Source organism: Delphinapterus leucas, chromosome 16, assembly GCF_059928025.1.
Source record: "Delphinapterus leucas isolate spDelLeu-1000000601 "Yukka" chromosome 16, BTC_Dleu_Yukka2, whole genome shotgun sequence".
NCBI lineage: Eukaryota > Metazoa > Chordata > Mammalia > Artiodactyla > Monodontidae > Delphinapterus > Delphinapterus leucas.
This window is the reverse complement of record NC_143144.1, coordinates 13,959,685-13,984,720: the sequence shown is the minus strand read 5'-3', so window position 1 is coordinate 13,984,720 and position 25,036 is coordinate 13,959,685. Positions and strand designations below refer to the sequence as shown.

General features: G+C 43.0%; 1 protein-coding gene across 1 annotated transcript in view; it reads left to right on the top strand.

The window, feature by feature from the left end:
* LOC115804013 (uncharacterized) overlaps positions 1 to 19,330 on the top strand; it is a 193,969-nt gene extending 174,639 nt beyond the window's left edge. Inside the window, exon 4 of the mRNA XM_089897508.1 lies at positions 1,136 to 19,330. Within this exon, the coding sequence (XP_089753634.1) occupies positions 1,136 to 1,146 (11 nt within the window). The 3' untranslated portion in view covers positions 1,147 to 19,330. The remainder of the gene's footprint in view (positions 1 to 1,135) is intronic.
* Positions 19,331 to 25,036: the final 5,706 nt, after the last annotated feature.

The following is a 25,036-nucleotide window of genomic DNA, read 5'->3' as shown; positions in this document are numbered from 1 at the left end:
AACCCGCCTTTCACAGTGGTCCTCTCCTGATGTGTTTTTTTTTTTTTAATTTGTATTGGGGTATAGTTGATTTACAGTGTTGTGTTAGTTTCAGGTGTACAGCAAAGTGAATCAGTCATACATGTACATATATCCACTCTTTTTTAGATTCTTTTCTCATATAGGCCATTACAGAGCACTGAGTGGAGTTCCCTGTGCTATACAGTAGGTCCTTATTAGTTACCTATTTTATATATAGTAGTGTGTATATGTCAATCCAAATCTTCTAATTTATCCCCCCCTTACCACCCCCCATAACCATAGGTTTATTTTCTACATCTGTAACTCTGTTTCTGTTTTGTAGATAAGTCCATTTGTAGCCTTTTTTTGGATTCCACATATAAGTGATATCATACGATATTTGTCTTTCTCTGTCTGACTTACTTCATTAGGTATGACGGTCTCTAGGTCCATCCACTGATGTGGTTTTTTAACAGAGATATTTTTTTATTCCTTAAATTTGTGGCCACAAGGGACTAAAAGACTGAACTCATAGGTTTCATCCTCTCATCTGTAAAATTGGTATACTATTCCTTTCTCAAAATGTCAACATGGAAATGAACACGGGGCAAATTACAGACAGCACCTGTGCATTAAAGTGCATTTAGATGTCCAAGACTGTCCCCATTGCCTCACTGCAAGCAAGTTTGGAAAGTGCCTGCATCACACTGGCTTGTCTGTAGCCCCCAGACCCTGACACGTGGGTGGCTGGAGTCTATGGGAACTCAGGGGAGCAGGAAAGGCCAAGCACCATCGCACCCTGGCTCCAACCGCTCGAAATTTCTAGAGATTTCAACAAGCTTCACTGCCTTACTGGCAGTGCCCACATGACGGATGCCCAAGCCCATGATGGCGGCCATTGGACTGATGCTCCCGCGCAGTGGCAAGGCTTAGGGCTGCATCTGTGAAAGTGCACTATTCCCACACATGCCCCCTACACCTGGCTCATCATGTGTGTGCACCAGCAGACACGCACACACACCACACGTGCACGCACATGTGCTCACACACACAGGCACACACTGTCCTCTTCAGGAGTCAGTTTTATTCTTTCTTTCCCCATGTTTATAACTGTTTATTCTTTTTTTTTTTTCAGCCGTGCTGTGAGGCGTGCAGGATCGTAGTTCCACAACCAGGGATCGAACCTGTGCCCCCTGCAATGGAAGTGCAGAGTCCCAACCACTGGACCGCCAGGGAAGTCCCCTATCTCTGTTTATTCTCTATCTTTTCCTGTCCCTTTCCCTCTCTTTCTCAAGGAATCACCTCTTCCTCCATCTGTCTGTCTCCCTTTCTGTTCTCTCTGCCTCAGTTTTGGTTTTCTGTGTTTTGTTTTGTTTTTACCAGCCATCAGCTGTGTTGCATGCAGAGCAGGGGCAGTCAATTCAACGCCAGTCACAACGGCCCCTGAGCATAGGAGGCAAGGCTGAAGCTGCCCCACTGCCCTGACTGAGGAGGGCTGGTCGCGGTGTGAAAATCAGGACCAGGGACCCGCTGCAGTGAGTCCATGGAGTGCAGACCCTGCTGCCCTGGGATGAGGCCCAGGGCGTCTCCCAGAATACCTCATCTCTCAGCCCTCATCTGCTGGGCAGGGGTTCGTGGGCCACCCCTACAGGGACAGCTGTGGGTCCAGTCCTGAGGTCACCAGAGGAGGCCCCACTGGTCCAACCTGGAAGAATGGCTGGGGTCTGGCTGTGAGCAACTCAAGCCCAGGTAAGCGGCTGCGTGAGGGGCGGGTGTGGGCCTGTTTCTGGGGGATCTGGGCTGTGCCCAGTCCCTCCCATTTTCTTGGAGCAAGTCCTCCAGCCCCTCAGCTCAGTCTCATCCTCTGTAAGACAGCTGCCTGTTTTCCCTGTGGGATGTGAGCATTAGGGGACCTGAGTGGTCATCTTACCCAGCTAAGAAAACACAAGTTCTTTCCTGAATTTCCCACTTCTGCGCCTGTTTTCTCCATCCATTCATTCATTCAGCCTGCCATGTGATGGACACGGCTCAGTGCTTTGGGGGTGCAGAAACATGATCAAGCCCTGGCGCTTTGAAAACCCTCTGTTTCCTCTTTCACGCATCCCCCCTCTGCTTCTCTCCTTTAGCTTATGGGCCCCCCAACCCAGAGCCCATTGTCTGCTTCCTTGAAGCTGGCATGTAAAAGCAGATAAATCAGAAGAATGGAGAAAATTTTCTAACCGGTTATGATCTGTTTAGATTAAAGACAAATATTGTTCACAGAAACACCCATGTAAGAACTTTTTATCTAAATTAGAGCTTTTTATCCAAATGAGAAATGAGTCATTTAATCTGTGAGGAGGGGCAGAAGCTGGATTTTGACAAACACATCAACCTTCAGAAAGACAAGAGTACTCAACTCTCTCTCCCTCAATTAGCAGAACACGACACTTCCGTGTGTGGCTCTCCGTTTTCTGGTGGAGAGCGGAGTGGGGAAGGGGGAAGGCGGAAGAGGAAGGGGCATCCACAGACCACCAGTGTCCTGACTGGTGCCGGGTCAGGAGGCTGTGAGGTGACGGAAGTAGAGGTGTGGCCCACAGGCTCCATGTCTTTCCTCTTCAGGGACCAGCCACACACTCTCCCAGGGGGCACCCAACACACCATTGGGGCAGGGCACCAACTACACTTCCTGAGAAATACTGATGGCCTCCAGGCATTTATCACTCTCAAAATGTTTTCATTATTCAAAACCCAGTCTTGGAGAGCTTGCTCTGATGGACTAGTTAAGCAGGCTTTGGGAGGGGTGTGTGTGTGTGTGTGTGTGTGTGTGTGTGTGTGTGTGTGTGTGCGCGCGCACTGTCAACCTCTGTTGATCAGTGCCACTCTGGCGAACTGTTCTGGTGTCTTCCACATGTTACCTCTTCTTTTATCTGGAGAGGGAGCTTCAGTTTACTCACTTGACTGATGTAGAAACTGCTGCTTGCGGGTACCAAGTCCAAACAGCCAGTACGTGGCAGAGCTGGAACAGAAATCAGCCGTGACCACCCTCAAGCCCTCTGGGGCCACAGCTTTCTCCATGTCTAGTGCAGGTGCACCTAGTGGCTTCCCTCACCTGTCAGTTTGGGACACAGCCCCTCCCTCCAAACTCCCGTGCTTTGTGGGTTCAAGCAATCTCCTTTCTGAGAAGCACCTTGGGCTTCCAAAGAAGAGAATCATATGGCCAGGGAGGGCCCCATGCTGACCTTCAGCAGCATGAGAGTGAAGGAAAGGGAAGTGACCAGGAAGTGGTCTGGGGGAAGATCCCAGCCTCCACCGCCAGGACAGCAGATCCACCACGATGCAGGGACTGGTCAACCTTCACGACCCCTGGCAGGAGACCTGCTGCTGGTGACTCAGAGGAAGAGGCTCAGTTCACAGGTCCCCCACATGCAGCTCAGAAGGAAGCCATGTCTACTGAACCTGTACCCTGGACCAGACACCTTTTAGCCCAATTTCTTCCTGGGCAGTGTGTGAGAGAGACATGATTGTCATGTCTCTCATCGAACAGGCAAATAGGGGAGGCTGGGAGGTTAACACTGTATGACTATTTGTGCATTAAGGCTGGCCTTCCTGTTGGACTCTTGACTTCAGAAGCAGAGACCTTGTAAGCCCAGCACAGAGCAATGCCATGTGTTGTCTGACCCCCGAATCTAAATGGCCTCTGACTACCTAGAGAAGGAAGGTTATAGGGCTTGGCTGTGGTGTGTCCTTTACCCCAGCATCCTTGCCCCAGGAGTCCTCTGCCCTTGGAGTCATACACTACAGAACAGGGACACTGGTTGGAGGCAGATCTGAGTGACAGTCCTGGCTACAGTTACTGGCCATGATTTAGCCTCTCTGAGTCTCAGTTTCTTGTCTGCAGAATGGGAGAAGCAGCAATACCCACCCACAGCGTTGCTGTGATGATCAGAGGAGAGGACATAGGTAAAGAGATTAGTGTTTGCAGGACATAGGAAGTGGTCAGTAGAAGGTAGCTCCTCGGAAGGCAAAGAAGGAACAGTGTCGTACCACTCAGTGATCTGGGAATGGAGCTCTGCCCCAACCCAGAAGCCATGTTGGAACCTGCATCAGGAACATGGGGCAGCCTCATCCTATTGAGGCCTTCTCCCGCTTGCAGTGGAGCTCAGCATCGCAGGTCAACAGCATGAGCACACAAACTAGGGAGAAAGTGTGCTCTGGGCCAGGAGGGAGCCACGAGGCCAGTCTGTTGGTCAGGCAGAGCTTGCCCTTTGGGGGGACGCATCGCGTATCTCTCTCCAGGGAAGCTGTCCAGCCCCCAGTCTTCTTGTGGCGTCCACTTGTGCCCAATGTTTGGCCTCCCAGCCCCTAAGTGAGTCAGTGCCCCCTACTTTAGAAGGTGTAACTAGATGCCCCTGGCTGTGATGACAAGAAGGGGGATGTCAACTGCTTGTGGCATTTGCAGGGCACCTGAGCACACCCCTCCCCTCGGTCTGACCCTTCCCGGTATCTGTAAGGAGGCCCTTCCTTCCCAGACTTGACATCCAGTAATTCTATTAAGCGCCGATTCAGGCGCTGTCCTTTGTGCTGATCAACATCACACCTCCTTATGGCCAGATGCCAAGGATCTCTACCACAGCGAGTAGGCTTTTAATTTTTTTTTTAATAAATAAATAAATTTATTTATTTATTTATTTTTGGCTGTGTTGGGTCTTCGTTGTTGCGCGCGGGCTTTCTCTAGTTGTGGCGAGTGGGGGCTACTCTTCGTAGCGGTGCGCAGGCTTGTCCTTGCGGTGGCTTCTCTTGCTGTGGAGCACGGGCTCTAGGCATGCAGGTTCAGTAGTTGTGGCTCACGGGCCTAGTTGCTCCGCAGTATGTGGGATCTTCCCGGACCAGGGCTCGAACCGTGTCCCCTGCATTGGCAGGCAGATTCTTAACCACTGCACCACCAGGGAAGTCCGGGCTTTTAAATATTTGTATAAAGCTGCATTTGGCTTCAGAGTTGCAAGTTTCCAAGGCTTCATGCTACCTGAAGCCTAACACCTCCTGGCTTCTCAGACTCAAAAGGTGCTGAGGCTCCGTTTAGCCTCAGGAGTAGCACGGCACGCACAGCCTGCTGCTTGTAGAGCAGGGACCAACAGGTCACAGTGTCTAGAGCAGAAGCAGCTGCAGTGGACGTACTTCCCCATCAGAGGCAGAAGCTCTCCAGGGCAGAGAGATACCAGTCTTGGCCATCGTCCTAAATATGTATTTATTTGATGTTGTACGCTTTCCCTTTTCATGTAGTCACAAAAAGTCCCCATTCTTTTGTGAAATGAGAGAAATTGGACATCTTTAAGGGGACAAATTGAATCCCAGCCTTGGGTACAGATGGGACTGGACTCCCCACCATTGCCGGGGGCAGGGTCCTTCTGGCTCTGCCATAGGACTTCCTGGCTCAGGATGAGGACTGAACCTCAGAAGCCCCCATGCCCTCTCACAAAGATACACCTGGCTCAGTCATACTTACATCATCCATATATGTCTGACCAGGACTCAGACCAAGTTTCTAGCATAGATACATGCAGAGCTGCTTGGATGAAGTGGGAATAGGGGGTTCTGGGGTCTCATACTCAGCCTCTTTCCCACTCACCAGGGACCCACAGAATTCATATTGAAAACCATGACTCTAAATAGAGCCTTGTAAACAGTGGCCTTTGAATGGGTCCAATTGGGGTGAACAGAAAATTTCAGCATAGGGTCATCTGAAGGACCCACCCTTCCTCTACCTTCCAGTTTCTCCTGGCCCGGCTCATTTGTATGTACTGTGGAATATCTTAAGGTATGAGCTCTTAGCCCAGATGAAGAGAGAAAGAATGTCTCAGTTCAGAGAACTTGCCCATAATCATGCTCTAGAGGCAAGAAAAATGTTTCGCTTTTGTACTTGATAGAATAGACTTCCAGATAGGATGGCTACATTTGTATGCAACTCTAACTTCTTTCCAAATTTCCATTGAAATGACCATCAACAGACTATAGAAATAGGAAAAGCATGTGTAAATGCTAAAAGGTGGAGAAGTGTGGCATTGCCAAATCATAAATTCAGATGTTCAAGATATTCCAGGAAAAAATGGGACAAGACCAGATAGAAATAAGGACCAAAGCAACCCCTGGTAGAGAACCAGGAACATCACCCATGGATATCCAGGGATTAGAGGCAAGGGCAGCTGAGGACACATATAGATTTCATCCTCCCCCTGAGCCGGGACTAGAACCTTGGATCATAGCAAAGGTGTAGCGTAAGGTTGCACTTGATTTGTGTCCAATAAAAAGAATGACTGCACTAAGCAAAGAATGGGGATATTGCCCCAGCTGTAGTTGCCATTACAAATATGGTTAAAGCAATCTCTCTGATCAGAGTCAGAGATATCTGGATTTTCATCAATAGCTGAGTGACCTTGGGAAAGTTACTTCGTTATCTCTGCTTCGTTTTCTTCCACCAATGAGGGTTATCTTAGAATCAACTTCATAGAGCTGTGAGAATTAAATACAATAATCTATATTATAGACTCAGCAAAGGGATGGTACTTAGTAGGTAAATATTACTTCCTGAATTGGTTCCAGCGTTAGGTGAGCAAGATGATTCATTTATATCTATTTATTTAAAATGGAGTAGTCCAGCTTTACTAATAGCTAATATGCAGGCTGACTCTGGCACCTGCCTTGACCAAATGTCAGGTGGATTGTGGTCATGTCTGGTAAAGCCCACATGCTAGGGCAGAGCAGGAACTCCCACTGCAGAAGATGGACAGTAGTTCCCCCACATGTTTCCTACTTTCAGAATTTTGCATCTGTTGTAGCTTCCATGCACCCAGCTACAAATACATGTAGACTATATTTTCTTAAGTAGTTGAATCTTTGCTTGTACTGTCTTTGTCTGGTCCTGCTTTTAGGGTAATACTAGCCTTATAGAATGATTTAGGAAGCCATCCCTCTACTTCTATCTTCTGGAAGAGATTGTAGAAAATTGGTATACTTTCTTAAGTGTTTGGTAGAACTCATCAGTGAACCCATATGGGCCTGGTGTTTTCTGTTTTGTTAGGTTATAAATTATTGTTTCAATTTCTTTAATAGATGTGGGCCTATTCAGATTGTCTATTTCTTCTCAAGTGACTTTTGGCAGATTGTGTCTTTCAAGGAATTGGTTCATTTCATCTAGGTTATCAAATTTGTGGGTATAGAGTTGTTCATAATCTTCATTTTTTATAAATTTATTTTTATTTATTATTTTTGGCTGCATTGGGTCTTCATTGCTGCACACAGGCTTTCTCTAGTTGCGGTGAGCGGGGGCTACTGTTTGTTGCGGTGTGCGAGCTTCTCATTGCGGTGGCTTCTCTTGTTGTGGAGCATGGGCTCTAGGCGCGCGGGCTTCAGTAGTTGTGGCACGCAGGCTCAGTAGTTGTGCCTTGTGGGCTCTAGAGCGCAGGCTCAGTAGTTGTGGCACACGGGCTTAGTTGCTCCGTGGCATGTGGGATCTTCTCGGACCAGGGATTGAACCTGTGTCCCCTGCATTGGCAGGCAGATTCTTTTTTTTTTTTTTTTCCTTGCGGTACGCGGGTCTCTCACTGTTGTGGCCTCTCCCGTTGCGGAGCACAGGCTCCGGACGCGCAGACTCAGCGGCCATGGCTCACGGGCCCAGCCGCTCCACAGCACGTGGGATCTTCCCGGACCTGGGCACGAACCCGTGTCCCCTGCATCGGCAGGCGGACTCTCAACCACTGCGCCTCCAGGGAAGCCCCTGTTCTACTTTTTAAATTACTTTTCTTCTGCTTACTTTGGATTTAACTTGTGCTTCTTTTTCTAGTTTCCCAAGGGGGAAGCTTAGATGGTTAGTTTTAGGTCTTTCTTCTTTTCAAATATAGGTATTCAATGCTATAGCATTCCTTTTAAGCATTGCTTTTGTTGCATTCCACAAATTTTGATAAGTTGTATTTTCATTTCATTTACTTAAAAATACTTCTTAATTTATTTTGAGATTTCTTCTTTGAACCATGTCTCACTTAGAAGTGTGTTGTTTAATCTCCAAGTATTTTGGGATTTCCTAGCTATTTTTCTATTATTTATTTCTAGTTTAATTCCATTGTGATCTGAGAGCAGATATTGTATTTTATATTTTTAAAAATTTGTCAATATGTGTTTTATGGCCCAGAATGTGGTCTATCTTGATAAATGTGCCACGTGAGTTTAAGAATGTATATTTTGCTGTTGAATGAAGTAGTTGATAGATGTCAATTATACCCAGTTGATCGATGGTGCTGTTGAGTTTGCTATATCCTTACTGATTTTCTGTCTGCTGTGTTTGTCCATTTCTGACAGAGGAGAGTTTATGTCTCCAACTATAATAGCGGATTCATCTATTTCTCCTTACAGTTTTATCAATTTTTGTGTCATGTACTTTGATGCTCTGTTGTTAGGTCCATACATGTTAATGTTTATTATGTGTTCCTGGAGAACTGACCCCTTTATCATCATGTAATCCTCCTCTTTATCACTGATAATTTTCCTTGCTCTGAAGTTGGTTCTGTCTGAAATTAATACAGCTACCCTACTTTCTTTTGACAAGTGTTTAGCACAGTATATCTTTCTTCATCCTATTCCTTTTAATCTATATAGGTCTCTATTTAAAGTGGGTTTATGTAGACAACATATAGTTGGGGTCTTGTTTTTTGATCCACACTGACAATCTCTATTTTTAAATTGGTATATTTAGATAATTGACATTTAAAGTGATTATTGATATAATTGGATTAATATCTACCATATTTGTTACTCTTTTCTATTTGTTGCTCTTGTTTTCTGTTTCTATTTTTGTCTTTTTACACTTTCTTCTGCCTTTTGTAGCTTTTTTTTTAAAGGTTTTAAATTTTTTATTTTTATACACTTTTAAAAGGTTACATTCTATTTACAGTTATTGCAAATATTGGCTATATTCCCCATGTTGTACAATACATCCTTAAGACTATCTTATACCCAATAGTTTGTACCTCCCACTCCCCCATCCCTATATTGCCCCCCCCTCCCCTCTCCCCACTGGTAACCACTAGTTTGTTCTCTATATCTGTGAGTCTGTTTCTTTTTTGTTATCTTCACTAGTTTGATGTATTTTTTAGGTTCCACAGATAAGTGATATCCTACAGTATTTGTCTTCCTCTGTGTGACTTATTTCACTTAGCATAAAGGCCTCAAAGTCCATACATGTTGCTGCAAATGGCAAAATTTCATCCTTTTTTATACCTGAGTAATATTCAATTGTGTGTATGTGTATATATATATATATATATATGTATGTGTGTATATATATATATATATATATATATGTATATACCACAACTTCATTTATCTGTTGATGGACACTTAGGTTGTTTCCATGGCTTGACAATTGTAAATAATGCTGCTGTGAACATTGAGGTGCATGTATCTTTTTTTTTTAAAACATCTTTATTGGAGTATAATTGCTTTACAGTTGTGTTACTTTCTGCTGTATAACAAACTGAATCAGCTATATGCATACATATATCCCCATATCCCCATATTCGCTCCCTCTTGCATCTCCCTCCCACCCCCCCCCCTTATCCCACCCCTCTAGTTGGTCGCAAAGCACTGAGCTAATCTCCCTGTGCCATGCAGCTGCTTCCCACTAGCTAGCTATGTTACATTTGGTAGTGTATATATGTCAATGCTACTCTCTCACTTCGTCCCAGCTTACCCTTCCCCCTCCCCATGTCCTCAAGTCCATTCTCTATGTCTGCATCTTTATTCCTGTTCTGCCCCTAGGTTCATGAGAACGATTTTTTTTTTTAGGTTCCATATATATGTGTTAGCATATAGTATTTGTTTTCCTCTTTCGGACTTACTTCACTCTGTATGACAGACTCTAGGTCCATCCACCTCACTACAAATAACTCAATTTTGTTTCTTTTTATGGTTGAGTAATATTCCATTGTATATATGTGCCACATCTTTATCCATTCACCTGTTGAGGGACACTTAGGTTGCTTCCATGTCCTGGCTATTGTAAATAGAGCTGCAATGAACATTGTGGTACGTGACTCTTTTTTTTTTTTGCGGTACGCGGGCCTCTCACTGTTGTGGCCTCTTCCATTGCAGAGCACAGTCTCCGGATGCGCAGGCTCAGCGGCCATGGCTCACGGGCCTAGCCGCTCCACGGCATGTGGGATCTTCTCGGACCGGGGCACGAACCCGTGTCCCCTGCATTGGCAGGCGGACTCTCAACCACTGTGCCAACAGCGCAGCCCCCATGACTCTTTTTGAATTATGGTTTTCTCAGGATATATGCTCAGTAGTGGGATTGCTGGGTTGTATGGTAGTTCTGTTTTTAGTTTTTTAAGGAACCTCCCCTCATTGTAGTTTTGATTTGCATTTCTCTAATGATTAGTGATGTTGAGCATCTTTTCATGTGTTTGTTGGCAATCTGTATATCTTCTTTGGAGAAATATCTCTTTAGGTCTTCTGCCCATTTTTGGATTGGGTTGTTTTTTTGATATTGAGCTGCATGAGCTGCTTGTATATTTTGGAGATTAATCCTTTTTCAGTTGTTTCGTTTGCAAATATTTTCTCCCATTCTGAGGGTTGTCTTTTCGTCTTTTTATGGTTTCCTTTGCTGTGCAAAAGCTTTTAAGTTTAATTAGGTCCCATTTGTTTATTTTTGTTTTTATTTCCATTTCTCTAGGAGGTGGGTCAAAAAGGATCTTGCTGTGATTTAGGTCATAAAGTGTTCTGCCTGTTTTCCTCTGAGAGTTTTATAGTTTTATCTGGCGTTACATTTAGGTCTTTAATCCATTTTGAGTTTATTTTTGTGTATGGTGTTAGGAAGTGTTCTAATTTCATTCTTTTACATGTAGCTGTCCACTTTTCCCAGCACCACTTATTGAAGAGGCTGTCTTTTCTTCATTGTATATTGTAGTTTTTTTTTAAACATCTTTATTGGAGTATAATTGCTTTACAATGGTGTGTTAGTTTCTGCCCCATAACAAAGTGAATCAGTTATACATATACATATGTTCCCATATCTCTTCCCTCTTGCGTCTCCCTCCCTCCCACCCTCCCTATCCCACCCCTCCAGGCAGTCACAAAGCACCGAGCCGATATCCCTGTGCCATGCGGCTGCTTCCCACTAGCTATCTACCTTACGTTTGTTAGTGTGTATAGTCCATGGCTCTCTCTCGCCCTGTCACAGCTCACCCTTCCCCCTCCCCATACCCTCAAGTCCGTTCTCCAGTAGGTCTGTGTCTTTATTCCTGTCTTACCCCTAGGTTCTTCATGACATTTTTTTTTCTTCTTAAATTCCATATATATGTGTTAGCATATGGTATTTGTCTTTTTCTTTCTGACTTACTTCACTCTGTATGACAGACTCTAAGTCCATCCACCTCACTACAAATAGCTCAATTTCGTTTCTTTTTATGGCTGAGTAATATTCCATTGTATATATGTGCCACATCTTCTTTATCCATTCATCCGATGATGGGCACTTAAGTTGTTTCCATCTCCGGTCTATTGTAAATGGAGCTGCAATGAACATTTTGGTACATGACTCTTTTTGAATTTTGGTTTTCTCAGGGTATATGCCCAGTAGTGGGATTGCTGGGTCATATGGTAGTTCTATTTGTAGTTTTTTAAGGAACCTCCATACTGTTCTCCATAGTGGCTGAACCAATTCACATTCCCACCAGCAGTGCAAGAGTGTTCCCTTTTCTCCACACCCTCTCCAGCATTTATTGTTTATAGATATTTTGATGATGGCCATTCTGACTGGTGTGAGATGATATCTCATTGTAGTTTTGATTTGCATTTCTCTAATGATTAATGATGTTGAGCATTCTTTCATGTGTTTGTTGGCAGTCTGTATATCTTCTTTGGAGAAATGTCTATTTAGGCCTTCTGCCCATTTTTGGATTGGGTTGTTTGTTTTTTTGTTATTGAGCTGCATGAGCTGCTTGTAAATTTTGGAGATTAATCCTGTGTCAGTTGTTTCATTTGCAAATATTTTCTCCCACTCTGAGGGTTGTCTTTTGGTCTTGTTTCCTTTGCTGTGCAAGAGCTTTTAAGTTTAATTAGGTCCCATTTGTTTATTTTTGTTTTTATTTCCATTTCTCTAGGAGGTGGGTCAAAAAGGATCTTGCTGTGATTTAGGTCATAAAGTGTTCTGCCTATGTTTTCCTCTGAGAGTTTTATAGTTTTATCTGGCCTTACATTTAGGTCTTTAATCCATTTTGAGTTTATTTTTGTGTATGGTGTTAGGAAGTGTTCTAATTTCATTCTTTTACATGTAGCTGTCCACTTTTCCCAGCACCACTTATTGAAGAGGCTGTCTTTTCTTCATTGTATATTGTAGTTTTAATTGAGCATTTTATGATTCCATTTTCTCTCCTTGTTTAGCATATTTGTTGTACTATTTTTAAACTTTTTTTTTGTACTAGAATTTTTTACTATACATTTACAACTAATCCAAAATCACTTTAATGTAACACTATGGGGCTTCCCTGGTGGTGCAGTGGTTAAGAGCCCACCTGCCAATGCAAGGGACACGGGTTTGAGCCCTGGTCCGGGAAGATCCCACATACCACGGAGCAACTAAGCCTGTGAGCCACAACTACTGAGCCTGCGCTGTAGAGCCCACGAGCCACAACTACTGAGCCCATGTGCCACAACTACTGAAGCCTGAGCGCCTAGAGCCTGTGCTGTACAACAAGAGAAGCCACCACAATGAGAAGCCCCCACTCGCCACAACTAGAGAAAGCCCGCGCACAGCAACAAAGACCCCCCCAAAAAATATATAAATAAAATTAATAAAGTAAAAAACAAGTAACACTATGGATTCATCAGTAGTGAAAGTACCTTATAATAATAAAATATTTCTAATTCCTCCCTCCCACCCGTTGTATCATTACTGTCATTAATTTCACTTATATATAAGTATATATATGCTTATATTTGTAATTATTTTGAACAGTTATCTGTTAGATCAATTAAGAATAAGAAACTAAAAGTTTTTATTTTACCTTCACTTATTCATTTTCCAGTGATTTTCCTTTCTTTATAGATCAGACTTTCTGACCTATATCATTTTACTTCTCTCTGAAGAATTTCTTTTAACATTTCTTGCAAGCCCAGTCTGCTGGAAAAAAATTCTCTCAATTTTTGTTTGAGAAAGTCTTTTTCCTCCTTCTCTTTTGAAGGTGATTTTCACAGGGTACAGAGTCTAGGTTAGTTCTAGACACTTTAAATATTTCCCTCCATTCTCATCTTGCTTGCATGGTTTCTGAGGAGAAGTCAAATGCTGGTCTTATGTTTGCTTCTCTATAGGTAAGCTTTTTTTTTCCTTCTGGCTTCTCTCAAGATTTTTTCTTCATCTTTAATTTTCTGAAGTTTGAACACGATATGCCTAGTTATAGGTTGTTATTATTGTCGTTTTGGTGTTTATCTTCCTTGGTGTTCTCTGAGCTTCCCAGATCTGTGGTTCAGTGTCTGACATTAATTTGGGGGAAATTATCAGTCATTATTCCTTCAAATATTGCTTCTGTTTTTTATTTTCTCTCTTTCTTCTTCTGATAATCTCATTATACATATGTTACACTTTTTGTAGTTGTCCCACAGTTTTTGGATGTTCTGTTCTGTGTTTTTTTTTTTTCTCTTTGATTTTCAGTTTTGGAAGTTTCTATTGTCATATCATCAAGCTCAGAGATTTTTTTCCTCAGCCATGTTCTGTCGACTAATGAGCCCATAAAAGGCACTCTTCATTTTTGTTACAGTGTTTGTGATCTTGTGATCTCTAGCATTTCTTTTTGATTCTTTCTTAGAATTTCTATCTGTCTGCTTCCATTACTGATGTGTTCTTGCATGTTGTCTACTTTTTCCATTAGAGCACGCACTTAACACATTAATTATACTTGTTTTAAATTTCCAGTCTGATAGTTCCAACATCCCTGCCATGTCTGACTCTTATTCTCATACTTGTTCAGTGTCTTCAGACCATGTCTTTTGCCTTTTAGTATGCCTTGTCGTTTTTTGTTGAAATCTGCAGATGATGTACTGAGTGAAAGGAACTCTGGTAAATAGGCCTTTAGTAACGTGGTGTGGTAAGGTGTGGGGGAAGGGGAAGCATTCTATAGTCCTACGATTAGATCTCAGCCTTTGATGAACCTGTACCTTGGTCCTTGGTCTGTGAACTTCACCGGTACTTCTCAGTTGTTTTCCCCCCTTAGGTGGGACAGGCTGGCTAGAAGGGACTGGAGTTGAGTATTTCCCTTTCCCTGGGTAGGTTTGGCTCTGATAAAATCCCAGTAGGTTTTGGTAAAACAGTTTTTCATGAGGGCAGGCATTGTCAAGAAGAACAGAATGCACTGGTGTAGTTCAAAATGGCTCCTTTCCCCCTTTCTCTGCCAGAAGCTTGAGGGGATTTTTCTGTGATATTCACTGTGAGGACTTGGTAGAGCTCTTAGAGGTAAAACCCAAAAGGTGTGGGGTCCCCCTGATGACTAGGTCCCCCTGGAGTTTTTAACTCTCAGACTTGTCCACATTGGGCCTCTAGAAATTAATCAGTTACAGTTTACGTTGCCCTGGCACTGGTTCCTGTGGAGGTTTCTGCTCCATTGACTTGTGATTCTCCAGATCTGCCTATCTCTCTGATTTGGGGAATAGTAGTTTGTCCTGTGATTTCACTTCTCTGAAGAATCTAAGAAGTGGTGGTGATTTTTCAGCTTGTTCAGTTTTTTACTTGTTAGGACAGAGTGGCAACTTCTAAACTCCTTACATGTTGGACTAGAATACCAAATAGTTGAATCTTAATGTGCTCTATGAGGAGACAGAGAACAACCATGAAAGTCCTCTGTATCATAGAGGTGTGCTCGTTACCATATGCAAATCACTAAAGGGAGTTACTAGAATTCATGATGTTACACATTTTCCTTAGACAAAAAGACAAGTGTTCTAAATTGTTAACATTAATGACTCTGTCCTAAATGTGATGGAAAATGAGTGTTACCTCTCAAGGAAGGGAGAGACCTGGTCAGATTTGAGTGTTTGAAAGATCACTCTGGCTGCATCAGGCAAAAGAGGTCTCAGGCAACTTCAGCAAGAATGGTTTTTTTTTTTTGGTGGTACACAGGCCTCTCACTGTTGTGGCCTCTCCCGTTGCGGAGCACAGGGTCCGGACGCGCAGGCTCAGCGGCCATGGCTCACGGGCCCAGCCGCTCCGTGGCATGTGGGATCTTCCCGGACCGGGGCACGAACCCGTGTCCCCTGCATCAGCAGGCGGACTCTCAACCACTGAGCCACCAGGGAAGCCCCCAAGAATGTTTTTTTAAAAAAAGACTCAGTCCCATAAGACTGCCCTCACTTCAGACACTGGTCACAAATGTCAAGTCCCCAGGTTACCCACGCTACTGTCTAACTTGGATTCCCATGACCCTCCCAAGTTTCAGTTCACAGAAGTCAGGAAAACAGTTTACTTACACTTACTGGTTTATTACAGAGGCTATAGCTCAGGAACACCCAAATGGAAGAGACATGTAGGGCATGACTTCTCCAGGCTCACCACCCTCCCAGTACCTCAATGTGTTCACCAACCTGGAAAACTCTCTGAATTACATTGTGTAGGGGTTTTTATGGAGGTTAAATCATGTCAGCATGATCGATTATTAAATCAATCTTCAGTCGCTCCACCTTCTGGAGCTTGGGGGATGGGGCTGAAAGTTCCAGGATTCGAATCAAGGTTTGGTCTTTCTGGTGACTAGCCCCCATCCTGAAGCTAGGGCATTTGCCAAGAGTCATCTTATTAGAAGAAAAGACACTCCTCTCACACAGGAAATTCCAAGACATTTAGGAGCTCCATGTCAGGAACTGGGAACAAAGACCAAATAGGTATTTCTTATGCCACAGAGGTTCAGGCAGATTGGAGGGAGACCATTAATTCTTTTAAGAAGCATGTCTCTGAATGGGAAAAGAAGGCAGGATGGAATCTACAAGGCATGGGTGTTCCAGGGAATTTTTGAAAATTAGAAAGGTTAGATGTTTAAATGGAAGACATTAAAGAGAGAGGGTATATTTAAATGCACAATATTGAAGAGGAGGTATGTGGAATGGCATCCAGGGCAGAGGAGGAGAGAATGACCTGTGAGAGAAAACGGATGGTGTCCTCCATTATGACAGGAGGGAAGGATGCAGACAAATGTGTAAATTTGGGGGTAAGAGTTGAGACAGTTCCTGATGATGGTTTTGAATTTCCCTATGAGGTAAAAGAGGGAGGGTCACCATCTGACAGGGGGAGAAAGAGAGGGCAGCCTTGGGTTTGGTAAAGGCCTGGAGGATTTGAAATTCTTGGGAATGTTTGGGGAATTTAGAGAGGAGTACAGTGAAAAACTCAAACCATGAAAAAAGAAAGCCATACAAGGATATACAATGGAGAAAAGACAGTCTCTTAAATAAGTGGTGCTGGGAAAACTGGACAGCTACATGTAAAAGAATGAAATTAGAACACTCCCTAACACCATACACAAAAATAAACTCAAAATGGGTTAGAGACCTAAATGTAAGACCAGACACTGTAAAACTCTTAGAGGAAAACATTGGAAGAACACTCTGACATAAATCACAGCAAGATCTTTTTTTATCCACCTCCTAGTGTAATGGAAATAAAAACAAAAATAAACAAATGGGACCTAATTAAACTTAAAAGCTTTTGCAAAGCAAAGGAAACTACAAACAAGACGAAAAGACAACCCTCAGAATGGGAGAAAATATTTGCAAACGAATCAACAGACAAAAGATTAATCTCCAAAATATATAAACAGCTCATGCAGCTCAATATTAAAAAAACAAACAACCCAGTCCAAAAATAGGCAGAAGACCTAAATAGACATTTCTCCAAAGAAGACATACAGATGGCCAAGAAGCAAATGAAAATCTGCTCAACATCACTAATTATTAGAGAAATGCAAATCAAAACTACAATGAGTTATTACCTCACACCAGTTAGAATGGGCATCATCAGAAAATCTAGAAACAACAAATGCTGGAGAGGGTGTGAAGAAAAGGGAACCCTCTTGCACTGTTGGTGGGAATGTAAATTGACACAGCCACTATGGAGAACAGTATGGAGGTTCCTTAAAAATCTAAAAATAGAATTACCATATGATCCAGCAATCCCACTACTGGGCATATACCCAGAGAAAACCATAATTCAAAGAGACACATGCACCCCAATGTTCATTGCAGCACTATTTACAATAGCCAGGATATGGAAGCAACCTAAATGCCCATCGACAGACGAATGGATAAAGAAGTTGTGGTACATATATACAATGGAATATTGCTCAGCCATAAAAAGGAATGAAATTGAGTCATTTGTAGAGATGTGGATGGATCTAGAGACTGTCATACAGAGTGAAGTAAGTCAGAAAGAGAAAAACAAATATTGTATATTAACGCATGTATGTGGAACCTAGAAAAATGGTACAGTTGAACCGGTTTGCAGGGCAGAAATTGAGACACAGATGTAGAGAACAAGTGTATGGACACCAAGGGGGGAAAGTGGTGGTGGTGGTGGTGTGATGAATTGGGAGATTGGGATTGACATATATACACTAATATGTACAAAATGGATAACTAATAAGAACCTGCTGTATAAAAAAATAAAGTATAATTAGAAAGAAAAAAGAAAGCCATAATTGAAACTCTATTATACAGATTAAGACATTGTCTCCATCAAAAGATAACACAGGGACTTCCCTGGTGGCACAGTGGTTAAGAATCCACCTGCCAATGCAGGGGACACGGGTTCGAGCCCTTGCCCAGGAAGATCCCACATGCCCCGGAGCAACTAAGCCTCACAGCTACTGAGCCTGAGCTCCACAACTACTGAAGCCCTCGTGCCTAGAGCCCGTGCTCCGCAACAAGAGGAGCCGCCGCAATGAGAAACCCATGCACCGCAACGAAGAGTAGCCCCCGCTCGCCGCAACTAGACAAAGCCCACGTGCAGCAACAAAGACCCAATGCAGCCAAAAATAAATAATAAATAAATTTATATTAAAAAGAAACACAAAGGGGGTGATAATACAAGCTACGACAATCTTGGGAGAAGATTGTCCAAACAATTGGACATTTACCAATTTGTAACACATTTAACTCTCATTGCACCAATTTCTGGAGTATACAGAAAGCTTCTATATCAATAAGAAAAAAGAATAATCAATAGAAAACTGAGCAAAAATGTTGAACAGGCATTTTACTAAAGAGTAAACTCAAATGACTAATAGATGAAAAGATGTTTGATATTATTCGTCATCAGGAAAATAACAATTAAATCTACAATGAGACAATACTGTACAACAAACAGATTGGCAAAAATTGAGAAATCAACACTTAGAAAGTATTGGCAAGGATTACATATTAGTTTCCGAATGCTGCTGGAATAAATTACCACAATCTCAGTGGCTTAAAACAACACAGTTTCTGGAGGTCAGTCTCATTGGGATAAATTCAAGATGTTGGCAGGACTAGTTCCTTCTGGAGGCTGTAGGAGAGAATCTGTTTTCCAGACTTTTACAGCTTCTACAGGCTATCTATCAATACTTTCCTTGGCTTGTAGTCCTGAAACTGTACACCTCAGGTTGGGACTTGAACCCACAACCTGGGACACGAACCCAGCCAAAACCCAGATTGGAACTTGAACTCATGGTCTTTTAATCAGAATCATTCACCTGGTGCCAGGACTTACTGAGGCTCAGGTTCTTTGTGTCTCAGCATAGAAGGAATTCAGCGAGAAGCAAAGCAATAGGCAAGAAGTAGATTTATTAATATACTTGTGAGGGATACAAGTGGGCAGGCAAGGGGGCTCTGCCCCGAGAATTAAGCGGGCTACATTTTTTTAATATACAGCAGGTTCTTATTAGTCATCCATTATATACATTGTTAGTGTATATATGTCAATCCCAATCTCCCAATTCACCCCACCACCATCACCCCTCACCTGCTTTTGATTTTTATAATCAAAAGAAAGTGGGGAGGAGGAAGAGACCACCTTCTTCCTCATCCTTTGAGTAGACGTCAGGCTTGCATTACTAGCTGCTCCTTCACATTGGGCAGGAGAGTGTTCGACCCTATAAGGTCAAGCTAGGACTGTCGTGGTGCTTCTTCCAATCAGCAGAAGCGGGGTAACGTATACTAGAAAAAAAAATTGTTTTAGAGTGGCTTTCTATTTATTTATTTTTTGGCCACTCTGTATGGCTTGCCGGATCTTAGTTCCCTGACCAGGGACTGAACCCACACCCTCGGCAGTGAAAGTGCTGAGTCCTAACCACTGGACTGCCAGGGAATTCCTTATACTAAAATATTTTAAATCATCTCAGGTTTCAGTATAATGAGGGTCTCCTGCTTTGGAATGTCACCTTTCCCTTATATTCCTGTCCTTGGTTCTAAGGATCATTATCTTGCTGGACTTGACCAGCAGGCTGAAGGTCTCATTTTTTCACTTAATGGCCTGGGGCATATCTCGTGCTTTTATTGATGGCTTTATAGTTAAGCAAGCCTGCTTTGTTCCATGATGTTCCCATAGCTTTCTTGAGCGATCATTAACTTACAGTGGTCTCCCAAAATTCCCTATGTTTCCGTCTCTATCTATAATCCCCTAGTGGGATTTCTAAAACTACTTGTGTAACTTTCCGACTCTGTCCCTATCAGTCCCTTCTTCCATCTTCAAAGCCAGCAGTGTAGCGTCTTCAAATCTCTTTCACTCCTTCTGACCTCTGCTTTTCTCATCATGAAACAGGAGGGAAGGGGGCACGGCACAACCTTTAAAAGAATGACATAGGATATGACAAAAACTGGTTAGAACCAACTAGGTCCAAGATGACAGAATATTTGACTTCCAGTGGACCTTGAGCCCAATCATATGCCCATTGTAATACATTAGCATAAGCTAAGTGACATGCCTGCCAGCGCCATGACAGTTCTGAGGCCAACCATAAAAGCCCAAAGAGTGGGTGGTGGCCCAAGTCCTGGAAATCTCTGCCCCTCCCCCGAAATAATTGGAATAATCCTCCCACTCCTTAGCCTATGAAATTACCCAGCCCATGAAAACTAACCATGCCATATTTCGGGGCTTCTAGCCTTCTGAGATGGCCCATGCTCTGTCTTTGGAGTGTGTTTCTCTCTAAATAAATCCACTTCTTACCTATCACTTTGTCTGTCACTGGATTCTTTTGTGATGAGGCAAGAACCTTAAATTCATCAGGAACAATCACATCTCCTTCTGTGACTCTGAACCTTAGCGTCCCTCTTATGTGTCCTTGTGATTACAGTGCCCACCCTCCCAATCTCCTCAAGTTGAGATCCTTAACTAATCACAACTGCAAAGTTTTTTTATAATGTAAGGAAAGGAAACGTATTAACAGCTTCTGGGGATTAGGAGATGGACTTCTTGGGGGCCATTACTCTGCCTACCACAGATTGAAACAATGGGAACGCCATACTCTGCTGGTAAGCGTGTATATTGGTATAACTATTTTAGAAAACAATTGGATATTTCCCAACAGAGTTGAACACATCCACTTCCTGTGACCCAGAAGTTGCACTTCCAGTCTACACTTGAGAAAACCCTTCCACCCAGGCACCAGGAAACAGGCACTAGAATAACCGAAGGGATCTAGTCCTAGTATCTCTCTGATCTCATCTCATTTTTCTTTTTTAAAATTTATTTATTTATTTTTGGCTGTGTTGAGTCTTTGTTGCTGCGCATGGGCTTTCTCTAGTTGTGGCGAGGGAGGCTACTCTTTGTTGCAGTGTGCAGACTTCTCATCGTGGTGGCTTCTTTTGTTGTGGAGCACAGGCTCTAGCCGTGTGGGCTTCAGTAGTTGTGGCTCGCAGGCTCAGTGGTTGTGGCTCGTGGGCTCTAGAGCACAGGCTCAGTAGTTGTGGCGCATGGGCTTAGTTGCTCCGCAGCATGTGGGATCTTCCCAGACCAGGGATTGAAGCCGCATCCGCTGCATTGGCAGGCGGATTCTTAACCACTGCACCACCAGGGAAGTCCCTCATCTCCTTTTATTTTTGGCCATGCTTACTCTTCTCCAGACACATGGGATGTTGTATGATGAAATTGGCTGGAGTTTGTCCCCTGCTTCCTGGGAGGGAGCTTCTAATCCTTGGCATTTCCTGAGTGTTAGAAGCGTCTTTGTTGTTCTTGGTGGGCCCTCAGACCACACCTGAGTTTATGCTAATGAGGTGACTCAGGATGGGGGTTGGTCATGCCTGAAAGACCATGTGATAAGACGGGTGGGGCTTTGAGTCATGTGACATCAGCCCATCTTCTGGGGGAAGGGGAAGGGGCTGGAGATTGAACTGCATGGGCAATGGATGATTTAATCATGCCTACATAATGAAACTCTAGACACAGAAATAAAACTCTGGACACAAAAGCTCAGGGTAAGTTCCCTGGTTAACAATACTCTATGCCAGGAGGGTGACGCATCCTGACTGTGGGGAAGAGACATGGAAGCTTTGTGTTTGGGATCCTCCCAAATCTTGCCCTATGAGACTCTTTTTCCTGATTTGAATCCTTTTTGTTATGGTAAGATTGTAAGCCTAAGTACAGTGCTTACCTGAGTTCTGTGAGTTCTTTTAGTGAATTCTGGAACTTGAGGGAGTAGGGGGAACCTCCATAAGTGTAACCAGTTGGTCAGAAGCGTGGGTGGCCTGGGGACCCCTGAGCTTGGTGTGAGAATCTGAAGTGAGGGCAGTCTTGTGGGGCATATGCCCTTAACTTGTGAAGTTTGGCCTAACTCAAGGCAGTTAGTGACAGAGCGGCATTGCACAGACCCTTCTGTATGGTCCTGTCTTGAGAATGCTGCGCTGCTTCTCCCTCTGCTGGAACACCTTACCTTAGACGGCCACGTGTCTTGGCTTAGATGTCAACTCAGTGGCGAATACCGTAGAAGCTCCATTGCAGCCTCCCACCCTGGTACTTTCCATCTCTTTCCCTGCTTTTGTTCCTAATTAGGACTTCTCATCTTTTAACATACAACATAACTTATCTGTTTTTTCCATTTATTGTAGTTTTCCACACCTAGAATACCCACGGGGGAAGGGATTTTATCAGTTTTGATCACTGTTCTATCCCAATGCCTAAAGTAGTACCTGGCACATAGTAGGTGCTCAAGAAATATTTGTCCAGTGAACGAGTGAATAATAGCAAAAATGTCAGCTCCCCAAATGTCTACTAATAGTAGACCACATAAATATAACACAATGCCAAACAACAGTAAACATGAATAAAGTATACTCATCAACATGGGTGAATCTCCCAAACATCATATTGATGATGCAAGCAAGTAACAGTAGAAAATATACAGTATGATTCCATTTACAAAAGTTCAAAGACAGGCATACATATCTATGGGTGAAAGTTTAAATAAAGGCATGGGAATAAATATCAGGATAACAGTTACCTCTGGGAGGGAGGTGGTAGGGAGAGGGGATGAGGGAAAACTGGGGAGGACACAAAGGCGACGGCTTCTCATGTACTGGCAATGTCCTATTTCTTAGCCTAAGTCCTGATCCCATGGGTATTCTTTTTTTTTTTTAAGAAGGACCTGCAACAGATTAAGAGGAGCAGTCAGAAAAGTAGGCAGAACAGCAGTCAGGTGTGGTGTCTTAGAAGCTCAGAAGTGTTTGAAAGAAGATATAGTGATTGATTGCCAAATGCTGATAGATCAAGTGATTCACGGACTGAAAAACGACTATAGGAATGTGGTGGTCACTTGTGACCTTGTGTCTTAGTGGAATTATGAGGGTTAATCGGAATAGGTTTAAGAGACAATGAGAGATAGCACATATACACAATTCTTCTTTTATTTATCTATTTATTTATTTTTGTACTTTTGTATTTTGGCTGCACTGCATGGCATGCAGGATGGTTCCCCAACCAGGGATTGAACCGGGGCCTCTGCAATGAAAATGCCGAATCCTAACCACTAGGCCACCAGGGAACTCTACCCTGTGGGTTTTCTCATTGTGATTATTCTTGAAACTATACATGTACATTTCATACACTCTTCTGTATGTCTGACATATTTCACAGTTAAGAAGAGGAGAAAAAGAACCATAGGAGAATGACTGAGTAGTCTTGAGTCCTCAGTTCCACTGATGAAGTTATTGTGAATTTAGAGTGATAGCAGGGCTGTATGATTGCGTCTGGCAGCTCTTAGATACCTGAGGGTACATCTGGAGAAGGCAGATTTGGATTCATCTCTCAATGGAGTTTGGCCAGGTGGGAGACATGAAGGTAAAACGAGCAAGGAAATCTATCATTTTGGCAAGGGAACAATTGAAAACCTGTTCTATGGAAACAAGGCTGAAACAGGAGGCAAGTGAAGTCAGGAGGGAGAAAGCGGAAATCCTGGGAAGATCTGGTTTGGGTGGGGAATGGCAGATCCAGAGCACCCCATGTAGTCAATGAACTGGACTCCATGGAAGTAAAATGTTGTAAGCCAGTGCAGTCATGGTGATGAGAGGTATTAAAGAGGCATGTTTGAGGCAAGACAATGTCTGGGTGCAACAGTGGCTGAATTGTCATAGACATATATCTTTTAGTTCCCACAACCTGCAGAAATCCCTCTATCCCAAAGCCAGCCCAAATAAAGCAACATTCAAAGCACTGCCAGTGTCCCGCTATGCAGAGGCACCTCAGGACACGCTCCCCAGCATGGGCAAGGGGCGCAGCAGAAGTGACTGGGGCAAAAGGATTTCTGGCTCCTCTCTTTTCTCCGACCCAGGCGCTTTTGTCTCCATCTGCAGTACATGTCCAGTTGCAAACGCTTAGCACTTTTAGCACTATTAGCTCCATTAGACTCTCCTGGTCTGTCACCATCATCCATCATCTAAATATTGCAACAGCCTTTTAAACTTTCCCTCGACTTCTCCTGTGCATCCTGCAGACTTCATCTTTGCGGCAACAGTGGCAATGCTATGTTCGTTGGCAGTAATGGATCATCCTGATTTCCCCCATAATAATAGATATAGCAAAAAGGAAGGGAAAATCAGAAACTTGTGGACAACATCGCAACAAAAAGAGATGACAAGGTAGTCACAGAAGCCTGTAATTATATTGGAGATTGAAAACTATTTTTAAATTTACATATAGTAAAATTCACTCTTTTTGGTGTGCAGTTACTTTAAGTCTTGACAAATGCATAGAGTCATGTGATCACCGCCACAAATCAAGATACAGGTACACTTCATGGCTCCTAAAATTTTCCCCATGCTGTAGTCAACCCTCCCTTCCCCTCCACCCCACCAACCCCTGGGGACCACTGATCTGTTCTCCATCTCTGCAGTTTTGCCTTTTCTAGAATGTCATATAAATGTCATATACATGGAATCATGCAGTTTGGATCTCTTTGAGCCTGTTGTTGCTGAGTAGTATCCCACTAAGTGGACGTATCACAGTTTATCTGTTCACTCATTGAAGAACTTTTGGGTTATTTCCAGTTTGCCTCAGGAACTGACAGAATACAAGATACAATTCAGTAGCAATATAGATTTGGACTTGACTAACCAACCTGACCTAACTAATACATACAGAATTTTCATTCTTTTCAAGGGCATATGGGACATTTACCAAAACAGAACATATTCTGGGTCATAAAGAATGTATAGCAGATTTTATATAATTGAAATAATTCAGAGTATATCCTTTTGTATAATTAAATTGGAACCCAGTAAGAAGATAACTAGAACATCCCCTAATATTTGGAAACTAAGTAACACCCTTCTACCTAACTTATGGGCCAAAAGAGAAATCAAAATGGAAATTTAAATATCGTGAGCTAAATGATAATTTAAAAAACACGTAAAACTTGTGAGAGACGGTAAAGCAGTGCTTAAAAGGAAATTTAGAGCTTTAAATGAATATAGTCAAAAATCAATAAGCCTAGCTTCCAACTTAAGAAACAAACAAAAAGGACAATAAATATCCCTCCAAAAGCAGAAATATAGACACAATGAAACT